The sequence below is a fragment of the Seriola lalandi genome, unplaced genomic scaffold, assembly GCF_002814215.2.
Source record: "Seriola lalandi dorsalis isolate HSWRI2012SDOR001 ecotype SW California unplaced genomic scaffold, Sedor1 jcf7180002053433, whole genome shotgun sequence".
In the NCBI taxonomy this organism is placed as follows: domain Eukaryota; kingdom Metazoa; phylum Chordata; class Actinopteri; order Carangiformes; family Carangidae; genus Seriola; species Seriola lalandi.
Window position 1 is genome coordinate 13,369 of NW_019523986.1, and position 18,902 is coordinate 32,270.

The following is an 18,902-nucleotide window of genomic DNA, read 5'->3' on the forward strand; positions in this document are numbered from 1 at the left end:
GGAGTGGGGGGGCAGGGGGGGTTGGGATGGGGAGGGTGATGGGGTAGGAGTGCGTGGAGAGTGTTGGTGCACACAGTGAAACAGTAGTGTCGGAGGGGCTCAAAGCGTCTGTTCCACAGGGGTAGTGTGTGTATGTGTGTGTGTGTGTGTTGTATTGCGTTTTATGATTGAAGGCAGTGTAAAGAGCCTGCCTGTTTTTGTAAAAGCATGCTGCGCATTTTGAATGCATTTCTTGTTGTTGCATGTCTTAGGTGTTGTCAGTTCGCTCTTTCTCAGCATTGTCAAGTACGGTCATGTGAACAGAGTCGAGTTTATCTTTCAGCTTCACGAACATCTATAGCCGGTAATGTGTACGTACATGTATGTGGCTGGCCTTTACGGGAAGATGCGGATACAGCCACTGAGTTAATGGAGCAGAACTGAACTAACCTTGGGTGTTAGGGGTGAGCAGAGGGCAGACAGGGTTGGTTTAAGAGAAGAGCGTTTGTGATGATGATACCCAAAGGTGATTTCACCTCATATCCTCCCTCCTCTTTCGACTTCCCACCCCTCCACCTACACTCCTCACCCTCTCCCTCCCTCTCCCTCTCCTTCATGTTCTCTTTTTGCTCTTTTGCTCCCTCTCTCTCCTTAGGGGCAGGCAGGTATAAAGTTACACAGAGCTCTCAGCTTTCTTGGAAGGAATGACCACATGAGTAGCTTGGGGATTAGATTAGCAGGAAGAGCAGACTTAGCCGGGCTGTAAATAGCCCACTTTTTTCACCATTAAAAAGGCCCAGTACAATATAATCAATAGATAGCACTCATCTGATGCAGGAAGCCATATGAGAAGACCTCCCTCAAGTGCTCTGAAGGACAGGCTACAGCAGCTTGGGCCTAATGAAGTTATTATTAATCACTGGGCCTCCTGTTTTGAACTTGTGTGTTGTTTCTCTAGTGGGTGATGAGTGGTCTTTGTGTGCAAGACCTGACTGACATCTCTTGCTGCTCTTCTTCTCACTTTCACTGTCTGTTATATAAGACTTGACAAGGTCATCTCCCGCGTGTGATATTCATACATGTTTGACTTTATGTCTTTGTGTCAGAGTCATGCCAGCAAATATGTTTCAACTTAATTTTTCAGTCAAGGATTTATAGTGTTACAAGAAAACGACCAAAATACCTTGAAGAATCATAAAACACCAAAGCAAAAAATATGATCTATTCAGCGTGCAGTCTCACCGACACCTTTTACTCCCTGTCCATCTCTCATTCACACACACACGCACACGCGCGCACACACACACACGCGCGCGCGCCTCGACTCTCTCAGTCTGAGCCTCCCCACAGGTGTTAGGTTACTCTGTAAAGCAGCTTGAATGGGCACAGAAATCACAGAGGGCTGTCTGTGCTCTTGATTCCCGTTTCACTTTGAAGTTTCCCCGGCTCACAGGAACAAGGGCCACAAAGCCAGACTCGTGTGAGGGCTTTATACCTCTCTCTGCCAGGACTATGAGTCCTGCAAGGTGGGGGGTGGGGGGTATTGATGGGCAAGGCTACGTGTTGTCTCAGTTGTTGAAGGACTTTGCTTTTTTAGCTTTGTAGTCAGATGCTTCTGGAATGAAGTACAGAACATGTGTGGAGGTTTCTCCGCCGATGACTGCTTTTTGATGGCACACAACAGTGGAGGAAGGATTAGAGTGGGGACATAGGTTAACAACCCCCCCCCCCCCTTCCAACAAACACACACTCATTAGTACAAGGGCATCTATCACTGTGGGGACAAGATGTGGAGACTACATTAATAGCTCGACTGTTTTTCTGTCTTTGCGCCAATGTGAAAATAAACAGTGACTTTTGGCTTTGCTTAAGAACCTGAAAAGGGGCTTTGGCAGGATACATCTGTAAGCACTTAAAAAATAAAAGACACCTATAATACTTTAATAGAGCCATGTTGGAGAGGCTTTAGGCACAAGGTGTTCCAGTGTTAGGGTATGGGTACGTCTGTCTTCGTTGATCTCATCAAAGGGCCAAAGGGTCCCAGAGAGCCAGAAAAAATAACTTCAAGTGTGGATTTAATGAAGAATAAACTTACCCTCAAGTTACACTCACAGGAACTACTTTTTTGAAACCAGCTCTTAGGCTGCTAGTCAGTCACATTATTTACAAAATACCTCACTCCTGTTACTGACCACAGCTCTCTGTGTGTTCTCAGGTATCTGAACCACGTGCGGGCTGCCATGCCTCAGGACACAGCTGGAGGATACACCTCGGCTTTGGCGTGTCATCGAGCCGTTCAGGATGCTTTCAGTGGGCTGTTCCCTTCAAAAGGATAAAGCCACACAGAGCAACAACAGCTACTGGATAGGAATGTCACTGACTGGACTATAAACACTGCCCTGCTACCTCTGTGGTTGTGATGATCTGACTCACTTTTGGTCAAGTTGTATATGACTTTTTATACTTTGTGTTAATTTTATATTTAAATAAATCACAATGAACACTGAGTGTCTGTCTATTATTGTACAGATTTATTTAAAAATGAAACAAGTCAGGACATTAACATCTCAAGCCCTGAGCAATAACAGTTCTAATACATGCTGGTACGAACAAAGGGGAGATAAAGTATTAAACAAAGCTGAGTCATGATTTCTGATGACAAGATGCTTTGACATCTGCAACAATTAAACTCATACTTTCTCATTAAAAAAAAAAAAGTCTCAAATGTTTCTTTGTGATGATTTATTATGTTGAATCTGTAGTTTCTTCACACTTTTGTCTCTTTGGGGCTGGTTCCTCTGAGGGCTCTGTGGATACACAAGAGGTGAACAGAACTAAATAAAACTTTATTGTCCCTTGAGCTGGAAAACAATCTTCGGCCTATGTGGCAGTAAACACACACAGCATACCAAAAAACTGACACAATGACTGTCTAAATTAGTGCTGCAACTAAAGATTATTTTTATATTTCATTATTGATTAATCTGCTGATTATTGTAAAACATTATAGTAAAATTTTCATCACAATTATCCCAGAGGTTCAATTTCCTCCACACCTTCTGTGTCCAAACAGCACCAGCTGGCTCTGTAGCCTTCTACTATAAACAGTATTCATGTTCACATTTAAATGTCATTATCAGTTTATTATTGAATTCCTCACCATTTTGTAAATTAATTCTCACCTGTCTGTTCATCATTGCAGCTGAAGAGGACCTCTTTAGGGAGTGTGAATCTCACACACATCATATCTTTGTTGGGTGCTACATTACGCACAAAATGCACAGAGCATCTGTTCTCCAGGGGGAACCCGAGGCTGCGGGACGACCTCTCCACCACATCCGCGTCATGGTTTTTGTCTTTAGAGAAGCTGTAGCAGTACACTGTGGGTAAGTTCTCATCACAGGGAGGCTCCTGGTGCAGGAGGCCTCTGAATGCATCCAGGAACTCTAAAGCCAAGGCAGGCAGGTTCATCACCACGTGAACATTGGCTTTTCCTTTCATAAGCGCAGGCAGCTCCTGCTTCATAGGTCCCTGGATGAACGCTCTGCCGTCCAGGTTAAACGTGCGGACTTTGCTCTCCACCTTGTTGAGCTTGCAGTTGTGCTGCAGCCATCGGTAGGACTCTGGGTTCAGATCATTGGCCAACACGTTGGCACCCGAGCGGGCAGCAGGGATGGCAAAGGGTCCGACACCAGCAAACACATCCAGCACGGTGTCACCACGTTTGATGAGCTCCACCACACGCTGGTGCTCTGTGCTCAGCCGGGGGTTCCAGTACACACGAGAGAAATCAAACTCATATGTCACCCCATTTTCTTTCACCTGCAACACACAGATAAATTATGATGAGCATTAGAGGCCTCTCTAAAACTCTGTGGATGTTCTGAATACATTTAAGAATAACTGAAGTAGGCAATTAAATGTACTGTACATACTGTGTGTATGTATCATTAACATGCGTAACTTACTTTGGTGACCATGTTCTCCTCTCCAGCTAGCACCTCCATCTTGAAGTTGCGGTAAGTTGAGTCGATTATGTTTGTTTTATTGACCACACAGGTGATACCAGGGGTTTTGTCCATGATAACTTGACCTACAGTGGAAGCAACAGACAAGTTGTGGCAGTGAATATATCTGTCGAGCCCTGATCTTTGTTTATTAGCTATGGTTGTCCTGAGTTTGGGCTTGATTTAGGAATTCAGGCTCTAAATATATAAATACACTGAAAATCCAAAACTTCCCTGGTAGCTGATATAAAGCGTTTCTGTCTAGAAGAGGAGAAGGAAAATGAACCATGGCTTTAGATTTGAAAGAATTTTAAGAATATTTTAAGGAAATGTTTTCAAGCTAAAACATGGGAGTTAATTTGGGGGCATAACCCCAAGCAAACTTGCAGTTAATCAAATCATCACAAAGCAAGTGAGACAATATGGTTATGGGTCCTCCTGAGCCACTGGCTGCCCACTTTGCCTCATTAGTATTTTATTTTTGCCTGGGAGCCAAAGTCAACTAACTGAATAAATAAAACTAAGAAAAAGCTGAAATTGAGAGTATTAATCATTCAAGAAAAGGGGAAGATTTTGTATAAAACAGAGACTACAAAGGATAAATTGGTCATGAGATTAAAATATCCATTCCAGGTACATTAAACTGTTAATGTACATACAATACAATATACTCATATGATAAAATCATATGTTTGTATTTTTCATGGATGCATTCGCTTATAACAGAGACTGTAATGAACAGCTGACAAAAACTTAGATGCAGACAGGTGACAAATTAAAAGAAAAACCTGAATAAATGAGTGGGGGGACAAAACGAGGGTGGTTTGATCAGTATGAAAATGCTCTGGCCTTCACATAAGAGAATATCTTAACAAATGACGTCCATCTCTCCTGTACAGTTGAGAGACTTGGAGAATCTTTGTCAAGGTGTGTTGAAGCCAACATCTTACTTTAATGTGCCACCCATCTGTATATTACTTTGCACCGAAATCCTGCTGTTGCAACATCTCCATCTTACCTATGAGGTTCTTATACGGGAGCTGGTGGTCCCTCAGGTTCATGTGTGCGATGTGTCCCACCCGGCTGAACCCAGAGGTCACATCTTGCCCCTGAGGGAGCACGGCCCCCAGCACTTCCTCACTCTTCAGGTTGTTGTAGGTCAGTTGCAGCTCATAGTACTGCAGCTCCTCAGCGACACTGAAAGACCTCAGAGCCTCAGCTTCAGCCTCAGAGAAAGAGCTTTTCGAGGACACTCTGTGAGGGTCCAACAGCACTAAACGAAAGTCACTGCTCTCCTCTGTATCTTGTACCACTCTGGGCAACCCTGGCCGCTGGATAGTCGACTTTTTCAGGCTCTTCATCACTTTGTTTAAGACCCCAGTGGGCACACGTAGAGCTGGGACTGCAATGGTCTGTGTGAAGGCCTCTTTGTCCAGAGAGGTCATACCCCGGACCTCTGGAGGGGGCTGGTACAGTTTAGGCTCCATTAAGGGCTTCACAGCAGAGCCAGGACAGGCTGAGGCTGGCAGAGAGGCAGCGGACCGAAGGCTCCGATGTACAGCAGCAGATGTTAGGTTTCTATGAGTTTGTGCAGATGTTAAGACTCTGCTGAGCAGCCTGAAACAGAAGCAGAAAAGTGAAACACATATTACATAGTGTGAGCTTTAGCACAAATCTAGCGACATATGACATAAAAAGTAATAATTATGCGGTTGTTATCGAGAAATTCCGCACTCATGTGTTCAGACCTCGACATCCTCCGTTCTCTGGCACGCTTGAATTGTGTCATCGGTGTTAGACCGGAGCTGACTGCTGATTGGTCAAACGGGCGGAGAGTCGATTCGTTATTGGACGGTCTCCTCGGTGACGTTGTAAAAGCGACGGAAGAGAGAGGCACATGACCCGAGTGGTCAACAACAACATTCAACAGCTGATGAGTTGATAAGAGGAGATTTAAAAGTGATTTAAGATAGAATGGTCTCATACTGACGTTAACTGTCGGAGTTGCGAGGTCAGTCACGGAACAGCGAGGTTTTTGTTTCTTGTAGTTTGTTGTCTTTGAGTTTTCCGGAGTAGAAAATGAGTGTTAATGGTAATAGAAACGCAGATTTATACAGTGAGTGCATCGCCGGGAACACAGGAGACAACGAAACCTCTCCTTTATTACCAAATGTAAGTACAAAAACAGGACCGTCACTTGTTTCACAGCTTGCTTCACAGCTTGCTTCACAGCTTGCTTCAGTCTGAATATATGAACTTTGCAGCATCTATAGTTTTTGTAAACTGACAAACTATCGGTTGTGTCAGGAGTCACATGCTTGTTGTAAACCAGTTCCCTTTCTGTTTGCTTTGTCAGCATTTATTACGAAATTCAACCCCTAAGTCAGCAATTCAGTTATGGCATTTTAATGATTATTTCCCACTGAGAATATATCCATTTATGTCCTCTGCAAATAAAAATAAATTATGTGTCATTTAGAGGGTAGAATTTACTGTCATTCTCTCCATAGCCAGTATACAGGGATTAAGACTGCGTTCCTTCAGTGCTACACATGAAACAAGTACTGAAAAGCTGTAAGGTTGTTTCTTGTTTCATTGAATTTGTGAAAAATGTACATAAAACAAATACTTATTGTACTTGCTAGAATAAAAAGAGAATCCATAAAAATATTTTGTATCTAAAGGGGAACTGCAGTGATTTGTACTCACATTTTCTCATCATGATTAATAGCACACATTACATTAAAACAGTTATGTAATATGTTCTGTGGGTCTGGAGGTAGATTTCCAAAGTCTGTTTACTACACATTTAAAGATATTGACTCTAAAGACTATCAGAACCAGCCTTAAAGCACACCATGGGTCATTTCTCTATACTTGAATGTAAACTCCTCCTAAAGTTGATATAATTTCTACAGAGGACATAACCTTGGTGTCGTCAGTGCCAGCTTTGACCCTATCAAGCTGTGTATTGATGATGACGGTATCACTGACTGCAATACTTTTTAGACTTATTCTAGTTGTTGATTCTGTGAGCTCCAATAGTTTTGTTTGAAATTCAGAAAGGTTTATTTGAATTAATCTCATCTGGTTGGGCTTGGTCAGTTTTCCAATAAAGTCTCTATGGGCGCTGTCAGTGCTAATCAGTGCTTGCAGTTGTTCCATTATTCTCCATCTGTGGCATGGCTTTGGCATTTGTAGTCTTCTCTCCCTGATATTGAACAAAGGAGCAAATGGATCAGATTTACGAAAAGCAGAAGCAAAGAAATATGGATCCATGTGGTGTAGGTGGATGAATGTGAATGAATAACCCCAATTCATAATGAGATTTATCAATGAGTGTGATTCATTTACTGCTTTCATGTCAGAAACACGCAGTGAAAACACGTAGCTTTGAACTTCATTGAATGACATATTGTCATGTAAAATTACTTGATTAAATCACTCATGGTAAAACGTGTCTCAAAAGAGTTGACATGCGATCTATATGAATCCTATCACCAATCTGAAACCAATCACAGGACATCAAATAGAAAAGACACCATGTCAGATGAGCAGTGATTTGTGTATATTACTGGTAGACTTATTGTTTCACTCAGCACTGTGCTGGAGGTGACCATGCATGCTGGGATATGCTTCAACCCACTGTGACCCTGGACAGGAATAAGATTGTGTCAAATTAATCTATATTAATGCATTAATTTGTTTTCTGTCATTTCACATTATTTTGCTGGTGTGTCTTTATTTTAAAAGTCACATTCTCAGTATTTTTAAATCAGTTTAATTTAACTTGCAGCATTTGATTTTATTTTTCACTGCAGACAGTCTACATATTCATACATCTGGTGTCATAGTTTACTTTCTATTTCTCACTACTGTAACCCAGCGTGAATCAGATTCAGCGGCCCGCAGGTCAATCTGAGCTTGCTGTGACACTGACACCAGAGTTGCCACTCGTTCTCTCCAGGATATCCCCTATTAAAGAGGTCAAGCAGTGCGGGCAGCTCCCCTTATCCTGAGCTCAGGCAGCTGTCCCACAGCCAACAGCTCAAATCCCACCCCATCCATTCCCATTTCCATTCCCTGATCCTGCATGCCACTGCAGTGTTTGTTCATGACATCCATCATCAGGGCTGGCCAGTTGTTCTTAATACTGTCAGGTGCAATTCTCTATAAGCTCTTACAGAAATAACCAGATTTCTTCTGCTGCACGTTGTCTTCACTCTCACTGTTTTACTTCTTTGTCTTTTATCCATCTGTCTAGCTATTCAGCTATCTAGCTACATCAGTGTGTTATCTCTTCTGTGTATGCAGGGATCAGTGCAGACCAGGGCCAAAGGAGCTTCCTTCGCCTCCTCTGTGTTTAACCTGATGAATGCCATCATGGGCAGCGGTATACTGGGTCTAGCTTATGCTATGGCTAACACTGGCATAGTTGGTTTCTGGTAAGAATGCTCTTATTACACCTTCTACCATAGTGCTGCTCAAATATCAGCTTCCAGCTTCCCAAATAAATAGTAAGTAAATTGGACTACATGTACACTAATCTCTGCTCCATCTACCTGTCCTCTCTAGTATCCTGTTGGTACTAGTGTCCAGCCTGGCAGCGTACTCTATACATCTCCTTCTGAAGCTATGTGACCAAACAGGTGAGAGACTCACAGTTTAACATGATGACTTTATCCAGAAGGTTTCATCCAGTTTTTTTTTACCCACACCCTCGACTACCCCCCTTACTCATGATTAAATCACTGTGTAAGGAAGCTACTTGCTTTAAGACCACGCTATCCCTTTGTCTCTTTGTTTGTTGTCTTTATTTACTTCCAAGTTGTGTTTGGATCAGATGATGTTTAAATAATATTTGAAAAGGGATCAAAGGAGCCAAGAGAGGAGATAAAAGGAGATAACACTGGCATGTGGATTAGTGTTGAAAGTTTTGTGATGTTAACACCATCTTGGTCTGATTTTTTTTATTTTTTATTATTCATTTATTTTTTATCTTTGAGTGGTTGAGTATGTCTGATTGCTTTTGACTCTTTTTGACTCTCATAGGCATCAATTCATATGAAGGCCTTGGAGGGAGAGCCTTGCAAAAGCCAGGAAAAGTAAGTGTTTACTTTTGGATTAGTGTGAGTCAAAAAAAAAAAAAAAAGGAATTCACACACTTATATTTTCAACATGACCAGAAAACTTATTGACAATAACCTTTTCACAATTCTCTTTTAGTTTCTAGTTGGAGTTGCCATTCTTATCCAAAATGTTGGTGGTAAGTCGGCCTCAATTTGACTGTACTTTTACATACATTATTCTTGACATGTTGGACATACACTGATTTTGTGGTTTTTGTAGAAGCAGAGTAGTAAAGAGGGTGCAGAGTGTTGCAGGGTCAGACTCTGGCCACTTTATTGTGGCGGTAGATAGTGCCTCCTACTGGAGATCTGATGGCTCTGTGCAGAGTTTTACTCCCTCCCTCCGGCAAGGCCATTATCTGGATTCCCTGATAACCTTTAACCCTGTAGCTGCTGTCCTCTCAGCCCCCTCCCCTGGGCCTGAAACCTGACTTCATGTCTAATTGATCACTGATGGTAAACCCACTCCCAACTTCTGAGTGTTGAGTAACCTAATGGGACCCCTCCCTTAATTTTCCCCCACCCCCTCACTTCTTCTCTCTACTGCCACCTCTATCCGTCCCTCAGCCGCAAACTGCGCTTCTCAGACAGTCGAGAACTGAGGTGGTAGCTCCTCTGCAGTCATTAGTGGCACGGCTGAGTGGATTATTGCCGTGCCCTCTGGTATGTTTGTGGTTTTCCCAGCATGGGGCAGTATGTGTGAGAGTGTGAGAGCCAGCACTCCAGCATGCATCTGTCTACACCCCCGGCCCCTTTTATAAGAGTGCAATTAGCCTCACTCTGGGTAAACATTCATCTGTACTGCCACAGGCTGATGGGCCAATTGACCTTAATTACTGACCAGCCCAGGGCTCTCGCAGCCTGCCTCTCCCCTCACTCTTAATGAAAAGAAAGTGGCTCTGTCTTCTGTTGAACACACTCTGTCACTATTTGCTGACCACACACACAAGGTTTCCATCGGATTTTCCTTGAATTTTACATACGTGCTTATTATTAGAATATGTTTTCTTACCACTTGGCCAATAACAATCCCTTTTCTTTACTCAAGGGCCTTTTTATTTGTTTAGAGATGTAAGTATTATCCCTCCAGGAATTCCCATTTAAGTATTGTTGTGCTTACAGTAACCAACTGCATGAGACTAAACCATTGCATCATGCCCGTTGTGTGATCCCTGTCAGTGTGTCTGTATGCGTTTGTGTGGTTGAAAAGATTTTCATTTTTATGGTCTGTTTAAATAGTTGGATGAACTTTGGCAGGGAAACATTTTGGCTAAAACACTAAAGCAAGTGCTGCCTCATAATATCCCATTATTGACAGATTTTAGTGCTTATAAATGGCAATAGTTATTCTCAGAGTTAGCGTCCTTGAGTCTGTGTGGGCTGGAGGGTTTTTGGAGGAATTTTCTTTTATAAACAAATACAGGATCTGAGAGATTATGGTCTAGGCTTATTTAACGGCGAGTTCAAGATCTGCCCCGGGGGCAATAAGGTCCCAGCTAACTCTGGCTATGCCTGGCTTCACAACTTTAAATCCCTGAACATTATCTCCCTTTGTGACTGACCACACACAGCATCTGAATCCCTGTTTCGGACCAAACATGTTCCCCTCTCCTGGTGCAATCCCTTTCCCTTTTTCCTCCTGTTTTGGGGGCCGAAATGACCCTCAGGAAGTGACTCCAATCCCTTTTTCTCATTGGCTGTCTGAGCGTCCGGAGAAGTATGTTGGAACCCGTCAGATTCAGATAATATCCTGTTCCCTCGTGAGGTGGAGAAGGGGGAGAAATACCTGGATTAGCGTCAGAGATCATTATTGTTAGCATTCCTCCCCCCTCGCACTTCTGCATCCTGGCTTCTACTCCCGGTCTCCAGCAATTGGAAGATCTGCATAATGTCTGCTCCTCTGCACTGAGGGCTTTGCTGGTTATCCCCTTGAGCTGCCTGCCCCACCCATCTGCATTAACTCAGAGCCGCGGCACCCCCTCCACCCTGCCTTCCATTTCCTTGGGCTGGGAAACAGTCGTCTGTTGTGTTTATGATTTGCTAGTTTGTTCTGAGTGTGTGCTTTGTTTTTGTTTGTTTATTTGATTTGGAAAAATATACACTTTCTGAACCTTTTTTTTTTCTCCCTCCCCTCAGCTATGTCATCTTATTTGTTCATCTTGAAGTCGGAGCTTCCTGCAGCCATAAGCAGCTTCCTGAGCCCAGACAACGCAGGGTAGGTGTATAGCTCTGTGAGCTCCTTCACCCATTAAACATTTTGGCTCAAAATCTGTCACAGCTGCAAGTGGAACCAAGCTATTCTTTTAAATTACCTGCACTAAGACAACAAATGAATCATTCCTGTTCCCATGATAGTGTAGATTATACCTTTGGCCTTCAAGAACCAAATTTGACACTTCTGCGCCACAAAGCTACACAAACTGGAATTAGACGACCAATGAGAAACACATGAATAATGCATTGGAAGAAGATCTTTCACCAAACCACAGCACACTGCTAATACTTGGTCTGTGAGCGATCGGAGGGAAACTTGTGCTCTGTGTTGTATAGCATGAAGCATGCCCAGAGGAAATGTATTTATGATAGAGAGCCATTCATCACCCTTCAGCAGCAGCCTGTGTCTTTCATTGGCCTATGTGGACGAGCCCTCAGAGCAAAGTCCCTGGCCAAGAATGTAACTTCTATCACTTTATTATTGGCCACACTGGTTTAAGCAAGAGTTGTAGCTGCTCTCAGCCCAATCCGTCAACATCCGAATCTTCCACACACAGCTGCTTTGTATTAGTGCTCTCCTTTCACCCCCAAATCTCTCGCACATGTTCCCCGGAATCAGACTGATACAAGGGGATATCAATTTTGCCATTCTAATTACAGCTTACTGCTGAGGGAAACAAAACATTTCTGTTAATGAGTGGCTTTGGGATGTTAACAGACACTCACTCAATTCACTCAAAGTCTAAATAAACAAGTTGTTTTATATTAAAACGCGTTTCTTTTTTTTCTGGCTCATTTATTATAACACGGCAGAGTGAAAACACAGTTGTGCTCAGCCTTTTAGTCTTCATCCGCTTTAACTGAGTGTATGTCCTGTTTAAGTTTCTCCAGTCTCGTTTAAGTTTAGTAACAAGGCCGGAGACGTAGACAGCTGTGGATCTGGGTTTGTGCTGCATTTGCCAGATTTATGCTGATCTTCAACACTATCTGGAGATTGACTCATTGGCAGTCATAGCCCAACCTTAACTGAGAGCTATCCTGCATCTTGTTATACCGTGAAATGTTCCACATTTCATGGGTCTTCTAGGTATCCAGAGCCTTTGCAGTAAGCCTCAAGCCTCCTGAGAATGGATCTTAATGGTGGTGGATTTTTTTTTTTTTTCTTTACATCCCTGCGTCTGCATAACAGTCTGTAAAAGTAGAGAAGGGGGTTAGCTAAGCTGCGGTCGAGTGCTTCAGCTAAACTTAGGTTAGAGTAGAAGTGATTGGACAAAAGAGAGTCGAGGTCAGAGCAGAGGTCTCCCTGACATCCAGTTACAGGCAAGGAACAGTGTAGACGCAGAGACAAATCCATCAGCGCCTATGGAAACGCCACAGCTGTGAAACTGCCAAACAGGGGTCAGTGGGTGTTGATGTGGTCAGAGCAGGTGCTGCTGACTGTGGGAGCCCCATAAAGAGCGGTGGAGCCAGTCCCCCATGACCCCATGCTGCGGTCCAACATACAGCAGCGCCAGGCAGCACCCTTCCCATCCGACCCCGACCCCAGCGGAGCCGGCATGCCTTCCACATGTGTCACCTCGAGCCCTGCCCCTCCTCTTCCTCCTCCTCCTCCTCCTGCTCCTCGAGCTCCCCAATCCTGAATAAACCGCCAAGGCTATCCCTCAGCAAAGGAAAATATTATTCCCCCTCTCCAAAAGCCCGGCAAGTGAAATGTGGTCTCATCTGACGGAGCGACACAACGTTTGCATGTGAATTACATAATTGTTTTGGTTTGCGAGAGCCTAAGCCCTTAATTCGTACCACATGATGAATCTGTCGCTCTGTGTTTGAGCACGAAGTGGAGACAAATTTCCAGAGCCGGTCCATTTTCAAGAATTCATCTCTGCCATCCCTGACGTTTCAGAACCAGGGAGACGATCATGAGAAATGTGGGTGAACATCGGCCTTTAATAGTTCATGTTCTCTCTTTTTTTTTTTCTTTTTCAGAAATTCCTGGTATGACGATGGCAGGTTGCTTCTGATCCTAGTCACACTCTGTGTTGTTCTACCTTTGTCAATATTGCCTAAAATTGGTGAGTAAGTCGATCCAATAACATGCTGCCCTGACTGCTTCAAACTAATGTTTCTTACCAGATAATGTCTCTTGCCATTACAGGCTTCCTGGGATACACCAGTAGCCTGGCTTTCTTCTTCATGCTGTACTTTGCTGTTGTGGTGAGTTTTAATATTCCCCTCCTAATTTTTTTTTTTTCAACTCTTCTGTTAATGACTCGTTGTGTTGTCTTGTCTCCAGGTTGTTGTCAAAAAATGGTCCATCCCCTGCCCACTGCCTCACAATATGACTACATTTTCAGGAGCCTTCCAGGTAACAGCAACACCCCCCCCCCACCCCATTTCCTTCTATGCTTGTCCACGTGCACACAAACACACATACATAAAATACCCCAGGTTTGAGGTAGGTAGGCTGGAGCAGACGGTCACGACCACAGGATTAGGAGGAAAACCCAGGGGACTGGGTTTACTGATTGGGTCGGCCTTGGCTGATGGGGACCAGAGAAGGCTGCAGAGAAGTGTGTATGGTGAATGGTGCCAGTCCTGAGGGCAAGGAAGTCCAAGTGACCTTGCCTGAGCCTGGAAATGAACTCTGACCTTTAGGAATTATACAGACCATACTATAACTTCAGATGTGGCATGGGTTAATTTAGAAGGTTGTTTTCCGTTTTGCTCTAAAGCCAGGCAGTGGAATAGCTCTATGTTTCTCTCATCTTCAGCAGCACTGGAGAAGTCATCTTCTCTCAGAAATAACATGTTCCCTCTTCTCTCTTTGTTTCTCCAGATATCAAATTCCTCTGACTCAGAGTGTACGCCCAAACTCTTTGTAATCTCCAGTGAGGTACGTATTTGAAAGCAGTGTTTTCTCTGTGCTGCACACAAAACCTGTGAGGTGGTAGTGACAGTCTGTTGAAAGTAGGTTTGTCTGTTGACAAGTCAAACTCTATACTCACATGTATGTTACACGTAAAGGCCAAATGCACATGTGGCATGCAGAATTACACGAAGCACATGTTGGTTGCATTTGTTCAGACACAGCTTGATGCTGTTTTGAGACAATATCCTTAACAGTTACACTTGCATGGTATTTAGATATGCACATTTACGTTCATGTGAATAAATGTATTCAGGAGAGTTCACACTCTGCAACCCAGATGATAATCACTAATACACAGGCCATACCATGACCCACCTGCCCCCTCACCCTTGTGTTACAATGGAAGCTTATAATTTGTTAATGACGGCTGTGCTCTGATTGATGTGTGTTGCAGAGCGCCTACGCCATCCCCACCATGGCCTTCTCCTTTCTGTGCCACACAGCTATCCTACCAATCTACTGCGAACTGGACCGGTCAGCACCGCCGCCCCTCAGCTCTACCTTTACTTCCACTCTCTTTAATTTAACTCTTTGGATTTATTATTCAATATCTGTTACGATTATGTGAAATGAATATCTCCTTGTGTGTTTCAGACCGACCAAGACCAGGATGCAGAACGTTACAAATGTCGGTATTAGCCTCAGCTTGCTGCTTTACCTCATCTCTGCACTGTTTGGCTACCTCACCTTCTATGGTAAGCCTGTAGGGACACAAATCAAAGTAACGGATACTACTGTTGCTACTTTTCAAAACCCTGTCTTATCTGTTCGCATTGTACCCTCACTCTATTTCTGTCCCGGGCTCATAGCTCACGTGAACTCAGAGTTGATGCTTGGCTACGATACGTACCTGCCGCGGGACATCATGGTGATGACGGTTCGGCTGGCCATCCTCCTCTCTGTGTTGCTGACTGTACCACTCATTCACTTCCCTGTGAGTAGACCGAATATTCTTTTTATACAAGTAAAAACAAACAAAAAAAGTTTCATAATTTCCTTTTTCCTCAGTTTACTTGTTTACCCCCCACACACACTTTTTTAAGAATCTTAAAAAATAATTTATGTATTTACAATGTAAACAGACATTAATAAACACTTCAAATGTCTTTATATCATCTTATAACTACATTTTGTTGTGATATAAACCATTTATTAAATGTTTATATAGAAAATGTTGATGTGAAATGCCATAACTTAAACTGCAGTGTCACCAGCTCATCCTTCCAGTCCTGTTACAACACCACTCCAGTTTACGTCTTCCTCTTATGAGACATTTGGTCAGAATCATTTACACAGCACATCCTCTGTCAGTTTATTTGAATTTGAATGAGCTTTATCTTTCTGTGTATGCTTCAGGCCCGTAAGGCCGTGATCTTGCTGCTATGTGGAGGACGTCCCTTCTCCTGGCTGAGCCACATCATTGCAACTATAACCATCCTGGGTGTGGTGCTGATACTGGCCATCTTTGTCCCTGATATCAGAAATGTGTTCGGAGTAGTGGGTATGTTTGTTTTTCCAGATAGCATGGTCTTTATAAATCCTATTAGTCTTGTTATTTTACAAACAGCCATTTTTGCTTAACTGTGACCTTTTAGATATTCTGATCTGTTTTCAACTACAGCAGACGGTAAAAGCAGCTGTGATCTCAGCAAAGATGTCCACAATTATTGATCGTGGTGGCTAAAATCACAATATCTGCTCATACATAATTAATGGTGCAGACCTGCTGAAACAGTTTATGAAGCCACTATCATCAGACACGGGGCGCGTTGTCTGTGCACTTCAAAGGTTTTCCTGTTTCTTCCCCAGGATCGACAACATCCAGCTGCCTCTTGTTTATTTTCCCCGGCATCTTCTACCTTAAGATCAGCAGCCAACCTCTCAGATCCTTTGACTCCATTGGGGTAAATACAAATTAAACATATAACTTAAATACTGCTGAGATTGAGCTACAAAAACACTTTGAGCCAGTTTGCTCGCTGAACACAGTGCTTACCTTTTATGTTGTTTTCAGCATTTCCATTTAGGTGATGATGCTAACTGCTTTGTTTGTGCTCTTTATGTTTCCAGGCTATACTTCTGGTGGTCTTTGGCCTTATTATGGGACTCATCAGCTTCTCTGTCATTGTCATTACATGGGCACAGAGCTCCTAACCCCCATCTCTCTTTTCCAAATCAAGCACAAGAGCAAAGAGAGGGAAAAGTGTGCCAAAGAAACTGAATACTGGATAAAGAAAAGGGAACCGACAGATGTTTATCTGAATTACCTCAGGCAGATTATTTATGGTGAAGTTGTTCTCAACACTAGACTAGTGTGTTTTTCTAACTCAGAAACCAAGTACATACAAGCCAAAACAAAACAAGGACTTTTCATGTTCTACTCACTAATTTTCTCAGCTTTTCTCCAAGTACCAACTTTACTATATGTGATTCAGGGCAATCTTTGTGTTTTTAAGCGGCCTGAAACAAAAGATGAGTGAGTTGAGTGTGTCTGTGTGTACAGAACAATACAAAAAGTGTCAGGCAAGTTGTCCGTTATCTTTTAAGTCGTCGTCCCCCCCCCCCCCCCCCCCCCCCCGACAGCCATTGTGTTGTTCTGTGTGGATGATCATACACCTTATGTATACAATCTACTACAAGCATTTGAAAAATGCTATTGACTAAGTCTGATCCATAAATGTGTCAGGTTTACTGCTTTCTTAAATTTTGTTTGTGGCACGTTTCACATTTTTTGCATATCATAGTGACTAATTTACATTCCCTGATTTATGGCAAGTGCCAAGTGTTTTTATTTTATTCACTTTATTTTGTTCTTGGATTTTTCTTTTAAGCTTTTTGTTTTCATCTTTTAATCTATGTATTGATCTGCCACTCCACTTATGGTCCAAACCTCGGGTTTCAATGGTGCTGCTGCTACTTTGAAAGCTTTAATGAATGTGTTTTTGTTTGGACCAGTTAATTACAACATACTCCATGCGGTTATAATGTAAAATAATTGACAGTTAGTCTTCAAATTATTGGCATTTAATAAAAGGGAAAGTTGTTTATGCACTGACATGTCAACTTGCTCATTTAACCGCTGAAATGTCTTTATCAGTGTTGTGGCAAGCTCATCAGTCTATCATGTCACATTCATGGCTGTGTGTTTGATTGACAGGCACAGTATTGACATTGAGACCCGCTCCTCAGTGTTGTAATGTGGGTTCAGCCTGTAGCTAATGAAAGCCACATGCTCGGTACGTTTCTCATCATGATGCTGTTTAGATTGTCTTCATGCTGCCTATGGAACCTACGGTCACCCGACTGCTGCTTTTAATCTAAGGAATTAGGCAGACCGGCCCGCCGCCCATCCAGAAAGAAGTGGCTGCCCACTCTTCACGCCCCCTTAAAGGAGGTTCCCCAGTGCAGGAAATATCCCTGGCCTCCATCCACTGCTCTGAAGGACACTCCTATGAATAAAGTGCACCACAACTATCAACACTGAGTATGTATGTTGGAAAGTCCTCAGATCCTTTACTTAAGTACCAGTACAGCAATGTAAAAACATTACAGGCCCTGCATTCAAACTCCTATTTAAGTAAAAGTAAAAAAATATTATCAGCAAAATTTCAAAAGTAAACCTGTGACTGCTACATTTATTAGCCTGTATATGTTATCATTTGCATCAGTGTGTAAGTAGCATGTTCCTGTTGTACTTGGTCAAAGTACAACTTGTGGCTAATGTTAACTCTTTTTACATAGCCTACAGTTAGATAAATTATTGGTTCCTCCTTGGGCCACAAGATAAATCTGGCGTCATGAGATGATTAATGGGGTGGGAACAATGAAGTTCAACTACACAAATTTATATCAATTCTTTGGATTTCTCTCATTGTTTTGTGAAATTCTGGTTAAAATAGAATAAGAAGTTAAATGAAACCATCTGAGAAGCTTGGAGAAGCTTTGGTTGAAATGCGAACAACACATAGACATCTGAAACATGATAGCGGTGGTTTAATCTTCAACAATGTGTTTTATAAAGTTATTGTACGGTTTGTTTTCTTTAATGTAGAAGTTAAATGTGAAAGCTACTACACCTGTCTGTATCTAAGTGTGATTTGTAGTTGTTCAACACTTCAGCAACCACCATCAGTCGTCTGTCACCATATCCGTCGAAACAAGCTTTTTCAGGAATGAAATAACGTCTGACGCTCCCATACATGCTCTCTCAGATGGGAACCACTGAGCTAAACCCATACACAGCACAAGATTACCACCTAGTGTTAGACGTTGTTCACAGCAGTCCATCTTATCTTCATTTCATTGACATTCCTCTTTTGGGTTATGAAAGTCTAACTAGGAAGAGATAACCAGATGCTCCAGTTTTCTCCCAGTTTTATCATCTGTTGGAAACATGCATGTTAACACAGACCAGAGCTGTTTTTATGGAGGTCTGACTGGGGCATGAGTCCTTAGCCCCGGGTGGGACTGTTTTTGTTTAGTTAAACTCACTCACACCCTGGGCCGATGTCCAGCAGTATGACAACACCATCTCCCATGGTTAAAGGATGGAAAGAGGCGGAGGAATGATGGTGGGCTGAAATTAAACCCCTGTTGGCAGCCGCTGCTCTTGTATTGTTTTAAGAGGTGTTGCCTGTGTTCTTT

At 42.8% G+C, this 18,902-nt stretch overlaps 2 protein-coding genes and 1 long non-coding RNA gene across 4 annotated transcripts in view; 2 read left to right on the forward strand and 1 right to left on the reverse strand.

Annotated features, from left to right (window-relative positions):
- Positions 1–2,486, forward strand: part of LOC111651113 (uncharacterized) — a 12,315-nt gene extending 9,829 nt beyond the window's left edge. The window contains exon 2 of the long non-coding RNA XR_015436904.1: positions 2,195–2,486. This is a non-coding gene — a long non-coding RNA (uncharacterized LOC111651113). The remainder of the gene's footprint in view (positions 1–2,194) is intronic.
- A 1-nt stretch (position 2,487) lies between these two features.
- On the reverse strand, positions 2,488–5,774 carry trmt5 (tRNA methyltransferase 5). 2 transcript variants are annotated; one of them, XM_023401061.2, is made up of 5 exons: positions 5,735–5,774; positions 5,005–5,603; positions 3,948–4,072; positions 3,162–3,801; positions 2,488–2,786 (listed from the first exon to the last, which is right to left on the reverse strand). In XM_023401061.2, exons 1-5 carry the CDS (start codon positions 5,740–5,742, stop codon positions 2,725–2,727), a joined length of 1,434 nt encoding a protein of 477 aa, XP_023256829.1. In that variant the 5' UTR covers positions 5,743–5,774; the 3' UTR covers positions 2,488–2,724. The 2 variants fall into 2 exon arrangements, with proteins under 2 accessions (XP_023256829.1, XP_023256830.1); XM_023401062.2 differs by having other exon boundaries at positions 5,721–5,754.
- A 111-nt stretch (positions 5,775–5,885) lies between these two features.
- On the forward strand, positions 5,886–18,333 carry slc38a6 (solute carrier family 38 member 6). The gene is made up of 16 exons (XM_023401063.2): positions 5,886–6,158; positions 8,301–8,431; positions 8,562–8,635; positions 9,039–9,091; positions 9,213–9,252; positions 11,252–11,330; positions 13,316–13,401; positions 13,485–13,543; positions 13,623–13,694; positions 14,166–14,222; positions 14,653–14,732; positions 14,853–14,953; positions 15,068–15,192; positions 15,615–15,759; positions 16,068–16,162; positions 16,329–18,333. Exons 1-16 carry the CDS (start codon positions 6,066–6,068, stop codon positions 16,410–16,412), a joined length of 1,374 nt encoding a protein of 457 aa, XP_023256831.1. The 5' UTR covers positions 5,886–6,065; the 3' UTR covers positions 16,413–18,333.
- Positions 18,334–18,902: the final 569 nt, after the last annotated feature.

Bases quoted from the DNA above. Each gene is read 5' to 3' on its own strand.
- trmt5 (XM_023401061.2), bottom strand. The intron at 3,802-3,947 runs GTAAGTTACGCA...TGTGTGTTGCAG, and splicing joins AGGAGAACATGGTCACCAAA to GTGAAAGAAAATGGGGTGAC. The intron at 2,787-3,161 runs GTGAGAATTAAT...GTGTATCCACAG, and splicing joins CTGCAATGATGAACAGACAG to AGCCCTCAGAGGAACCAGCC.
- slc38a6 (XM_023401063.2), top strand. From the start codon at position 6,066: ATGAGTGTTAATGGTAATAGAAACGCAGATTTATACAGTGAGTGCATC. The intron at 11,331-13,315 runs GTAGGTGTATAG...TTTCTTTTTCAG, and splicing joins CTGAGCCCAGACAACGCAGG to AAATTCCTGGTATGACGATG. The intron at 16,163-16,328 runs GTAAATACAAAT...TTATGTTTCCAG, and splicing joins GATCCTTTGACTCCATTGGG to GCTATACTTCTGGTGGTCTT.